At 32.2% G+C, this 13,717-nt stretch overlaps 1 protein-coding gene across 1 annotated transcript in view; it reads right to left on the bottom strand.

Moving 5' to 3' along the window:
- Window positions 1-8,101: 8,101 nt before the first annotated feature.
- Window positions 8,102-13,717, bottom strand: part of LOC105620792 (NADH dehydrogenase [ubiquinone] 1 alpha subcomplex subunit 10, mitochondrial) — a 31,683-nt gene continuing 26,067 nt past the window's right edge. Inside the window, exon 4 of the mRNA XM_012202280.1 lies at window positions 8,102-8,269. Coding sequence (XP_012057670.1) covers window positions 8,102-8,269 — 168 coding nt within the window. The remainder of the gene's footprint in view (window positions 8,270-13,717) is intronic.

Consider the following 13,717-nt stretch of genomic DNA (forward strand, 5'->3'; position numbering starts at 1 on the left):
AGTATTCCAATTTAAATAAAATATGCCGCATCATAACGTGTTGTTTGAGATTATCCAAGGCGCACTGAGAGCACGCAGTATCTGATTTCGTGTATCCTGATGAAACATCTATTGCTTTAAATTGTATTTGCAGAACGGTGCAACAGCGAACATTCTATCGCGAATATCAAGCACTAATCAAGAACGAAATTGAACGCTTCTAATAATATCCTATCGCTATCTCCTTTCTTAGATGAAAGCGGACAAATGCGAGTTGGCGGGAGATTGAAAAATTCAAATCTCGCGTTCAATGCGTGCCATCCAATTCTGTTGCCACGCAAACATATATTAACTCAGCGTATTATAGAGCATGAACACACGAAACTTACACGCGGGTTTGCAAGACACGATGGCTTTCGTGCGTCAACGCTTTTGGCCGCTATCATTGCGATCCCCCATGCGTGGAATAATACAAAAATGTATAACCTGTTTTAAGGCTAAACCTAATCAGAAGCCTTCATTACCGGCCAGCCGAGTTAAGACTTTTCTAAACTTTTCTCTCGCTGCGGTGTAGACTATGCCGAGCCGCTCTTGTTTCGTAAGGGAAAGCGTCGAAACGCGCGGAGTCACAAGTTATATGTTTCGTTTTTTGTATGCTTTGTCACGAAGGCAATCCACCTACAGTTAGTAAGTGACCTTACGTCCGAAACTTTTATTGTCGCTTTTAAGTGATTCATTTCGCGTAGAGATAGATCCGCGCATATGTATTTAGATAACGGGATCACTTTCGTGGGCGCTCATAGACAAATTCAAGAATTATATAATATGATATATATAACGATCAACAAGTCCAGTCCGAGATTAAGGATTTTCTGCGCGAGTTGGAAATTTCATGGAGCTTCATTCCGACGCATCTCATTTTGGAGGTTGCCGTAAAATCTGCCAAATACCACGTTGGCACGACTTTGAATGGTCTTCCTTGTGTTGACTTGAGCGACGTCAATGAAAATAGGCTGCTGCGGTGGCAACGCGTAGAGCAAACCCAATAGCATTTTTGGCGCAGGTGGAGTAATGAGTATCTTCACTCTCTATAAGCACGAACCAAATGGATGGCTAATAAGGAAACTCAGCTGTCAACTAATCACCTTGTGCTCATAAAGCAGTCGAATCTAGCTCCACTTCAGTGGGCAATGGGACGCGTCCAGGAGGTTCATCCCGGTCCTGACGGCATCGCACGCACCGCAATTGTGAAGATTGCCAAGGATTCCTACGTAAGGCCACTGTCTAAGCTATCAATATTACCAAGCCTAGTCTATACTTTACTAAACATTTAGGTTTAAGTGACTTCAACTGTTACCTTCTAATTATACAATGTCTCGCGCAAGCTTCTCTTTATCTTTGAATAAGAATGATTTATTAAATTGTTTTGTTTGCATACTCAAATGTTAATCCTTGTTGATTTTCAGTGCAATGACTAGATGCGATGTTGAGTCGCATCAGAGCAATTCGCATTTTATGTTACGCTAACGAGTTCATGCTTGTATGTCACATTGAAAGTTAACTCTTTCAAAGCGGGCGGTACCCATATCCCATTCCGTACCATTCAGTACCCATATCGTTTACGGTATCTAATCACACTCAATAAAGAATCGATCAATCCACAAGATGTGGATTGTTAAGCGACGCATCCGCGTAATCGAAATACTCAGAAATATTCAGATCATCATGGCCACTCTGTCTCGTCGACAGCAAGCGTGTGTCGCTTCCTGTTGAATAGTCTTTTTATCGCACTACTGCACCGTGAGATCCTTTCCGCATCTACTGTAAAACACGTTCGTCCGCATTTGAGGTCTGTTTAAATAAAGTTTGGAAAACAGGAAAAATCTCATTTTTCTCGATCAAATGCTTTCGAAGCAATCATATCGTGGGAAACGCTTGGTGATCGCATAGCTGTGCCACCACAAATTCATCCTGCATGCAGCAAGATCGCCAACAGCATATAATTGGTACTTTAAATAGTATAAAGTTATTTGTTGGTCAAGGTAAGAAGAACTTGTAGCAATAAAAGAAAAACTTAAAGTAATGGCTGGTATTGATGATGTTGAAGTAATTGATGGAACGTATGTGCCAATAAAAACATCCTCGGAAAATTCAGATGTTTATATTACGCGTAAATGTCAATACGCCATAACATTACAAGCAATATGTGATTCTAACACGAAATTTGTTGATTGCTTTGTAAGTTACCCCGGCTCTGTTCATGATGCTAGAATTTTTCGAAACTCTGATATATATCACTTAATCTGTGAAAATGTTAAAAAATATGGTAAGTATGGTATGATGTTATAAAATCTGGTAGCGGTGATAAAACTTCAATAATACATAAATCTTCATGACACACATATTTATATATATATTTCCAGAAAAGTTAGTAGTAAATAAACAGATTAAAACTTACTGCAGACTATAAATTATGTCAAAATAACTAATTTGTAAATAAGAACACATGTTAATAAAAGGGATTAAACAATTTAAATAATTGCATTTATTTTTTTTGTCTTGTTTCTTTTTTTACGTCAAAAATCAGTGTTTTCTCAATACTCTCCACAATGCAGTGTGATAATTTATTTATTTTAATTATTTTATTCATTATATCGTACATGTGTGAATATGCGTTTGGAAAATCACAGAACATATACTAAGTGGAAAATATACCGCACTTATGTGATTTGATGCACTGCGCAAGACAGGTGATTTTTCCTGCATTATCTAATGAGGTACGTAGGAAACATTCTGGGAATTTTTCACATATGTTTTTGAACGCTATTGGGAACGGAAAATGGGGAAAAAAATGAACGTTTACAAATGGGTTTGGACGAACCCTATCTTGAGGAATAGATTTCCGAATGCACTCCTGTACTGCATACTGTTTAGGGACATCATGATACATAACTCGTACTATATCGACCGTATCGATAATATTATCAACAGAAGAGAGATCGTGGAGATCTCTAGTCGAAAACGATATACGTAATAATTGGTACTACGAAAGTACAGCGTACGATTTCCTAACCTGAAAATAGTCGTTATAACATTAAAATTAAATATTAAACAATAACTGACTGAATGTTCAGAACTGCACAAATTTCTATCAGGACCATATATTGAACAGATATTGAGTGTGGGAAAAAGTTCGTGGAATTTTTCCCGCTAGATGGCATTAAATGCTCAGCAGTCGGCAACTATTAATCAGCAACTACTAATCGCAACACTAGACGTGCGTTTAAAAAGTGACATTTTAACCTTTGTTTTGAGCCGAAAAAGATTGAAATCAGATGAAGTGAATCAAAAGTTATTTTATTTTGAAAATGGAAATAAATAAGGAAAAAATTCGCTACATTTTCATATCACTACGATAAGGCAAGAATGCTGCACAGGCTTGAGAAAAAATTTGCGCTATTTACGGTGAAGATACTCTATCAAAATCAGCAGCACGGAAATGGTTCGCTCGCTTTCGTGCTGGAAATTTCGATGTGAAAGATGAACCTCGCTCCGGTCGACCAATCACTGAAAAGTCCGATGAAATCATGGTAAAAGTCGAGCGTGATAAGCATGTGAGCACTGTGGAGATTTCCAGGGAACTAGGCATCGATCACAAAACAATTTTAAATCATTTACACAAAGTTGGATACAAAAAGAAGCTCGATGTTTGGGTTCCTCATGAGATCAGTGTTAGGAACATGATGGACTGAATTAACATTTGTGATACGCTACTGAAACGGAATGAAATTGAGCCATTTCTGAAGAGAATGATAACTGGTGATGAAAAATGGATCACCTACGACAATTCAACTAGAAAAAGATCGTGGATAAAGAAAGGAGAGAAGGCGCAAGCAATCGCAAAACCTGGATTGAGGAAGGTGATGTTGTGTGTGTGGTGGGACTGGAAGGGAATCGTCGGAATTCACTATGAGCTGTTATCGTCCAATCAAATAATTCCGAACTCTGTGAACAACTGCAGAGATTACAACAAGCAATTGAGAGGAAGCGGCCAGAATTAATCAATAGGACAGGTGTCGTCTTCCATTACGACAACGCTCGACCACACCTTTGATGACTCGGCAAAAATTGCGAGAGCTTGGCTGGGAAATTTAATGCATCCACCGTATAGTCCTGAGATAGCACCCTCAGACTATCATTTGTTTAGGTCTCTGCAGAACTCTCTTAATGGTGTAAAGCTAGCTTCAAAAGAGGCCTGTGAAAATCACTTGAAGCAGTTTTTCGATCAAAAATCACAGAAGTTCTATCGCGATGGAATTATGGCTCTGCCCCAAAAATGGCAAAATATTATAGAAAATAATGAAGCATATTTGGTTTAAATAAATTGATTTCAATACTCTAAGAAAAACACTTTAATTTTACTAAAAAATCGCCACGAACTTTTTCCCAATATATCGTAGCTATACATGATTATATAGGTTCGTAGATCAAAATGCTGCCATATGATTTCAGAAATCAAGAAGTTTGTTTGCATCGCATGCTCCAATATATTCCTGCTATAGTACTTACTCTAATGAACGCAGGAGTGAGTAGAAGCTATAATGGGAACATATTGGAGCATGTTGGAGTATGCGACGCGACAAACCTAAGGATAATGGATGGCGATATGTAATCGGATAGGTGACCGCTTCAAAGCACTATTAAATTAGTTCTCGAATTCAGGAAAAAACTTTTTTTTAATCATAATTTTATGTGTATATATTCTGGAATAAAATATTAATAATAATACTCATTTTAGCAATAAAATTATAAAATTAAAATCATTGGAAGTATTACTAGCCAGTAATAAAATATTACCATTGGCAAAAACTCATTCAGCTTGTTATAAAATACTATTGAAAACGCCATTCATTTTCAATGATTTTTTTAACGATACTTTTAATAGTAAAATTATCTGTTTTTTCACGAAAGCACTAATCTAGATTGGATTAATGACATTGTTGCTCTTCTATTGATGGAATATGTAACGTTAACCAATAGTAGAACATTATCCAACCCAAAAATAAATCTGTCGGATCGAAAAATGCCATAAATAGATAAAATTAGAAAAAATATTGGTAATAACTAGTAACTTTTACGGAAATTTCATAGGATTATGGTTCTATGGGACACATAAAGATAAAACACACGTAATGTTACGAACGCAATCCCTAGTAACTTTTGCGAGATTACGGGTTGTATGTATAGCATCGTAATGGCTTCTGCACATTAGACGCGAAAAAACGCTTGCCGCGCGGCAAAATGTGATGCGATATCCAATAAACTTACAGCTCCTAATGTGTTCATTAATTACCGCATCTCATTTTGCCGCGCGGCAAGCGTTTCCGCGTTCAGTGTGCAGGAGCCATAACGGTAAAATATATTTTATATTAGATTTTGTTTCGTTTTTATTGAATAGGAAAACTGTTATGGAGCAGAATGCTCAATCCTAGTGAGAAATCTGTCATTCCGATCCGATGCTCAATGGTATGACACTCTTATCATATTATGGATAAAACTATCTTGAATTACTATTCCACAGGAACATTTGAATATCCTGCTACGCAATTATGATTAACTATCTTAGTCTCATTCACGATAGTTTCGCAAACACAAGAATTTAACAAAACCTGTTGAAATCCTTATTTGTTCAATACATTTATATATATTGAAGATATAATTTGTAGTATATAATTGATCAATTTACTATTTACATCTAATAAATCATCCATTTCGCTTCTTTTTAAAAAAACGATTCTTTCTAAAATGATGATTGTTCCTCTCGCTGCTTGATGCTGTAATTTAAATGCATCTTAAAGCTGAAAACACAATAGGCACAGGCAATACTGTATGAAATTTACTGATAGAAATAGAGACAACAAAGAAATTACCAGCGTCAGACGAGGAGCGCCCTGAAATTTTTCTCTATTGTCATCAATTGTTTACAATAGGAACAGGGAACAGGGAACGAGTCAATTAGATTTTTTATTGGCTTTAATTGGCTTGTCATTCCTTGTGCCTATTGTGTTTCTTTAAGCTTAAGAGAGAAGGGGATTCAACTTCATGACGAGCGGGCAGAGATGTAATTTGGCGTTTGTACGCTCCGTGCACTATCAGTTTTCTGATATTTCTTTTCCCATGTGGTTAGAAAAAGATGAAATGACGCGTAACACTGTCTAAAACACTCACTCAGTTTCCCAACTCCTGGTTAACTCTTAACCAAAATTCAACTTATTTCTCATCTTTTCAATTCTAGAATTGAAAAGAGATAATGAATAAGTTGAACCTCGATTAAGAATTAACCGTCAGTTGTGAAACTGACGGTTAATTCTTTACACATGCTGAATATAAATAAAAATATATTTAAAAACTGATTTTTAATTTTTGAAACAATGCTCCACACTCTTTTAAAAAATCTGAGTACGATATATTCCATTATAGAATGATTAATTTACCATAATTTTTTAAAGTACTCAAATATTTTCAATAAAAAACATGCAAAACTTTTTTGAATTCAAATTTTTCATCAAAGATCTAAACAAATTTTTTTAGATGTAATATCATGCGAAAAAGTGCGTCACATTTTTTCAGCTTTTTTAATGTACACGATAAAAAAATAAAAATAAAAAATTGAAATAGATGTTTTTCACCATTGTTACTACATGGATAAATTTAGCAGATTGAAATTTGGTGTAAAATAATCTTTTATCGAGCTTAACAATGTAATGTGCTCAAAACTGGATTTGGTTTGGAGGCATTTTTTTCATTTATCATTTTTTATGCTTATTCGATTAGGGTGTTTTTTGTATATTTCTTTATTGTATATTTAAAAATTATATCAATTAAAATATTATATTTTATTATTATAAAATATAATAAAATTGCTTAATATTACAAAATATAACATGAAAGAAAAAATTCAGTAAAAACAAAAAATGCAGACATTTCCCAAGGATGGAAGTAAAATTTATTTTTACTTTAATTATTACACTGTTCGATAAAATTTGACCTTTTTTTTCTATGGCGACCATAACCTACATTTCTTAATAGATTCAAGGTCGCTGAATCCAAATTGGTCAGCGAAAGATGTCCATCACATTAGATTTTTGAGATAAATCGAATAATATAAGCCAAAAACAACACCATATTTTCGCCATATTTATCATTTTTTTGTGGATCAATGAATTTTATTTTTCAATAATAAGTGATTTTATTAAGACCGTGTAATGTAATTAAATAAATATTAAATAAAAATATTCAAGCCTATAACGATCGAAGCTAGATCTTTAATGCTTAAATAAAAAAAAGTATTTTAGGCTTTCTAGAGATCACCGGATCTGAAAAATTTTAAATACAAAAATTCAAAATGGCGGATCTAATATGGCAAATCGAATGTTATTTTTCGCATTTTGATTCTCCATAATGGATCTGCCATTTTAAATTTCTGTATTTTAAGTTTTTCTGTATCAGCGACTTTTAAGGAAAGTTTAAGGTATTTTTTTGATACAAATTTGTCTATTTTCCAGATTTAATTCGCTGATTTGGAGCCATCATTTTACATTTCAGAAAACGTTCATAACTCAATGAAAAAAAAATCACATAGTAAAAAATCAAAATTTTTTTTAAAGGTGAAGATTCGCTCTTTAAAGTGGCGTTAATGAAATTGAAAAATAAATACTAAGTAAGAATATTCAAGCCTTATAACGTTCGAAGCTAGATTTTTAATGCTTAAATAATTTAATGAAAACGTTCATAATTCGATGAAAAAAAAAATCGCACAGTAAAAAATAAAAATTCGTTTTAAAAATGAAGATTCGCTCTTTAGAGTGATGCTAATAAAATTGAAAAATAAAATTTCGTTTGGACACAAAAAAATGGTAAATATAAAAAAAAACGCTGTTTTTTACTCATATTACTTAATTTATCTAAAAAATCTGACGTAATGAGCATCTTTCGCTGGCGGATGTGGATTTAGGAATCGTGAATTCATTAAGAACTGCTAGCCCTATTTGACGCAATTTTTTTATTGGATTGTGTTATTTACAAGCTCTATTTCTTTCCTAGATATATCACTTTTTAGCTCTCACTGCAACGACGCGATCTTGAGTTTCTTCATTTCTTTAATTACTACATCTATATCGCGTGCAGTAGGTCTTAGAGTTGTTAAATAAAAAATAGGATCCTTTTTCCACAAAATATTTTTATCTCCCAATTTGTAATTATATCCTTTAGTGTACATATATCCGGGTACCTGTAACAAGATCAATAATTACATATAACAATCTTTTAATGAGCACCTGATTGGACATGAGCCACTCATAGTGCTTGAGACTAAGAAGCCCCTAGACATTCAGCCGTGATTAATGGTCCAATCGAGCCATGATCGAGATTCTCTCGTTTTAAGCTGTAGTCAAAGTCTCACTACAAATGCTTTGAAGCGTTTAACCAATCAGAAGAAAGAACTTTACACAAAAAATTGATCAATCAAAAAATGCTTTAAAGCATTCGTAGTTGACTGTATATTTAATTAGATGTCTAAAGGTCTTTTTTATATATAATATATATATATTCTGTATTAGACTGCATTAGAACTCTCGCTTTTTTACACAACCTACGAGTATAATATGCGCTCATCATATTTTAATTGTTGAACATCTTGCGTAGTTACCGGTAACTTTTTAAATTTATTATTGAACATTGAAAATGATCTGATAAGAGTCAAAACGTCTGTACAAAATTGTAGATTGTTTATAAAAGTATTTTTACTCACGCAATAACCTCAGTAGTTCATAGCCCTATATTATATTATTTTATTTTTATCTTTTGTTAGAAATCTAACAAATTTTTATCTTTTGTAAGAAATATTGTCTAAAAACAAGGTATGTCGGTATCGGTGATTTTCCTACGTTGCTTATACTATAGAATTTTAGCATAAATATTTTTTATATTTTATGTGTCTCACTGAATATTGCTCGGAATCTATGAACGATTAGTAAACAATAATTAGTATGCTGTCTCATATCTCCTGGCATGACTTAAGTGCAAATTATTAAATTTGCATTTAAGTGTCAATAACGTTAATATCGTTGTGTGCACACAGTGACAGGAATACATGCCTAGTCATCCGAAGTTACATGTGTATCGAAGAAAACATGAGAAAAAACGAGAAAGCATGAAAAAGCATATTAATGCATTGCAGAAAACTGTCAAATCCGTTTGCTTTACTAAGTTGGTACACATGTACAACAAGTTCCTTCACATTTGATAAAAAAATCATAGCATTCTTTCAAGCTGTTTGAAAATGACAGTTATTTATGTCAGTAAAGATTTTTGTGTGTGGCGAGTTTTATCCAGAGTTAGAAAATAACGCGTTATTTGAAACGTCATTATAATAACGAATTTACCGTTACTTTTACCGTTACTTTAGTTTCCTATTATTTTTTTATTTTAAAATTTATTCTTAATTTTTTAAACAATATTTTGTATTAATATCTTATACTGTAGTGTTTTAATAGTTTTAATAATAGGCACTGCCCCAATGTTGAAAATATATAATTCACATTACATATTGTATATATATCTATACTGTAATAAATTTTTGGTACGGGCAATAAATATTGTAATACACAATAGTAGGAGCGGAAATAAATCGCTGAAATCGCTGAAAGTCGCTGAAATCTCTATCAATTGATTCATTTCATTATGAATTACACTGAAATAGGTTTATTAATAAAGATTTCATCGATTTATTTCCAGGGAATATTAAATTTAAAAATAATGTTTAATCTAAATTCTTATAAAAATGAATGTTAAAATAACAATATTAACCCTCAGTACTCATATCTCAAAAAAATAGTCCCTATCTACTCACATCCGAGTATTTCTAACCCAGCGTTTTCTTTTGCTTCTATCTCAGATTGTAATGCATCAATTTTAACTAATTTTTTTACTCTATCGCATTTAGGAAAAAAAAAAAAAAAATTTGAGTTAGAAAGTCTAAAATATCATAGCATAAAAGATATTTTGCAATAAATGAAAAGGAATTAGAAAAAACCGTCTAAATTATGAAAGGGGGGGGGGGAGTTACACTAACTTTGTGGGTTAACTGAAGGTTAAGAAAATAAAGAATTAGTAAAAGTAGGTAAGTAGATAATAATAGATAAATTTAATATAGAGAAAAACTTGCTCTATATACAAACTAGTTAGTAGAGAGTTTAAATATTGATTTCACATTTAATATTAAATTAATTATCAGCTAATGTAATTTTAAAATCTAACAACTTACTTTAGCATTACAAAAAAAATTACGAAAAAATAACAAATCATTAGTTTTTAAGTAACGATAACGATAATGCGTTACTTTTTAAAATTGGTAACGAGTAATGGTAACGACTTTTTTCAAAAAGTAACGGTTACTTTCTTGAGATAACGTGCATAATTCTGTTTTTATCGAAAACTATCGAAAACTAAACAAGCAAAGAATTTGTTTGAAATTCTGCGTTATGAACGAAATTTCATTTACAAATGCATGCAAAAAGCTTATGGCGATAATTGTAACATTTTGAATGTATTTGTGAACAAAATTTCATTCGTAACGTAAAATTTCAAACAAATTCTTTGCTCAATAAAAATCGCCGCGCACAAAAATCTTCATTGACATAAACAACTGTCATTTTCAAACGGCTTGAATGCCATCATTTTTTTACCAAATGTGAAAGACATATGTATTAACTTAACAAAGTAAATTTGATTTAGTTTTCCAGCAATTTTTAAAAAATAAAGTTCAGATACTTTTTGATCACAGTAGTATATGTGATCAAGAGACATGGTAGTGTTTTGCGCCAAGTGGACGCGCAGCGCGAGACCGCTCTGTGTTTTTACGTGGTCAGCAAGTTGTCAGCAAATTGTGTGGCCGAAATTATCAGTTTTTCAATAAAGACTGGACTGATCAACTTCTGAATATAAATTCAATCGACAACTTGGGTCCGAATTAATAATAAATGTTTATTTTATCTCTATGTATCCTACGAACCGAGATATATCGTGACGAGAAAAATCATGCGAAATCCGAAATGTCAAATTTTTATGTAAGATACGCCATCGCTTCAAAAAATCTTCTCATATCAAATCTTTTCATTTTTGAAGATAGATAGCACTTGTTTATTGACTTTTATAGCGTTTTTTTACTAGCAGAACTGATGCGCACTCAGTGCACATTAAAGCTGTTGTACACTAACCCAATCTGAATGTAAAAGCCAGATACGTCAATTAATAAAATACCCAATATTTTATCAAATAAAATATATTGAGGATTTCGTGGTTTAATTCGTTTCTATTTTTATTAATATACATCTTTACTATATTTACATACATCTTTAGTCGATTTGTGTATAACAGTTTTAAAGTGCACCGTGTACGCAACTCTACCAGTGAAAAACTTTCATTGGCTTTGAAGTAAAATGACAAAACCAATCATTGATACTATTATATCCCCACTTTGAGATCGTAGAGAAACTTTACTCAATATAGAATGCCGTAGAACAGATTTGAGTATGTATTAAATATAACATTACGTGTTAAACATAACATATTATCAAGAATGGACATATTTTAAATACAATATATATTTTATATTTCAAAAAGGTTATTTGATTTTGTAATGCCAAAAAAAAAATCCTTGATAATAATCCTTAAAATAACATAAACAGATCTATTGGTTCCGTTCGGAAACGTTAGGGCTGACAGAAAAGATGTAACGAGATGTAACTGTCATAGTCATGATCGATACATGAACTGATACGAAATCATTCTCAATCATTCTTCTAAATCAGTTACTTTGTTCCAGTCTATCAGTATATCGGTAGTTCGGTCTTTATTAATTAATACAAATAATTAAATTCTAATTTTTTTGTTACAAAATTCAATTACAACTAATAATTATAATTACAACTAAATGTACATAACATTTTAACTTTCTTCCAATCAGGCTTGGCAAAAGTCCACATTTTTTTAGATAAAGTTAGTGGTAATGCCAGTGGTAAAAGCCGGTATTTTTCGGAAAAAACCGACAAAAAACTGGTCTTTTCTATTAAAAATAATCAAATAAATTTGATTATTTTTAATAGCTTAATAGCTAGTGTAAAGATATACAGTAATCTCGATATAGCGCGCTGCTCTTAGCGCGAGACATTATTGTCACAGTATATACAATAGCGCAACTCTCCTGATTTTGTTGCCCAAAATGAAGTGCGCATGCACAAATTAAGATTGACTTAAGTCTTAAATGTAAGAATCGACTATGAATACCTGTTTCGCATCATGAAGTTGATATTGAATTTTTTTTGCACGTGGAAAAATTCAGTGCCAATTTATTCTTATGAATACTGTCGATATTATTTGTACTTAATGAAACAAGTTTTCCAATTTTTATTTTTCTATATTTATGTTTGTTTGCATTTATTTATTTTATCTGGATTAGATTTTATCTACAAATGGATAGTCCGTGTAATTATTTCTGAAAATTTACCCGCACGCGTATAACAAAATAAAATACTCTCAAGTACAATATATTCATTATATTATATATAAAATATATAAACATGATAGTACACATATTAGTTGCGGACATAATTGTTACTTTTCTCAAACCGCTCGAGAACAGAGCAATAAGCGAAGCAAATTAGCTTTCAGTTTTCTGTCATTTAAAAATTATATAAATTTTGATTTGAAATTAATATTTGTTTTATAAAAAATGATTTTGTGCGATGCTCGTGTCTATTTTATAATTAAAAAAAAATTGAAAGTATATAGTATTAAAAAGTATTTTGTATTTAAAACAAAAAATTTGGTAATTATGTATTTTAGGGGAGTCCCCTCCTCCAATGACCTTGACCTTGACATATTGTCAAGATCATCGCCCTGAATGACTTTGAGGAGTTTTAGCCGTCGGACGCTCATTAAAAAGTTATAAACAAAAGAAGTTAAGAAATAACTTCTTCTTTTTACTATATGAAACGAGATTTCCTATTTTAAAATAAATTCCACAACTTCCCACAATTTCTTATTATCCACGAAGCGACTCTCATCCCTCCCCTCTCCTCTCTGCTTCAGAGGCGCACGACTCTTAACCCCCAACTCCCCTTTAGGGATGTACTCTCATCTTCAACTTTATAATAAATAAAAGTAATGTTAATAAATAGTATTGTTTAAGATCTTATTATTTATCAGTAGAAGCGCTGTCGGCGTTATCGCTATAATAAGTCAATATTACATGCATCCGTTTTGTGTTGTGCGACAAATTTTTCAAACTTGCTATTTCATTTGCACGTTCTTGACGTATACGTCAAGCAACGTTCTTCGGATCTCTCTATTCCATAGCCAATCAACAGGCTTAAAAAAGTACAAAAACACACAAGTGAAACATCACCCTTGATTGAGTACAATACAAAGAGGTTTGAATCCTCTTTGTCTTGCAGCCAATTAACACGTTTGAAAAATTCATCGTACAATAAAAAACGGACGCATGTAATATTGACCTTACTCATCACTAAATTGACATCAATCTTTATGCATAAAATTTAACACTTTATATTTATTTGTTTGCATAAATATTTTAAATAATGAATATTTCAAAATGATTTCTTAAATGACTTAAATAATGAGAAATAATTCAAAAAGATGACTATTGACTAGGATATAG

Source organism: Atta cephalotes (genome assembly GCF_000143395.1).
Source record: "Atta cephalotes unplaced genomic scaffold scaffold00029, whole genome shotgun sequence".
Classification (NCBI taxonomy): Eukaryota; Metazoa; Arthropoda; class Insecta; order Hymenoptera; family Formicidae; genus Atta; species Atta cephalotes.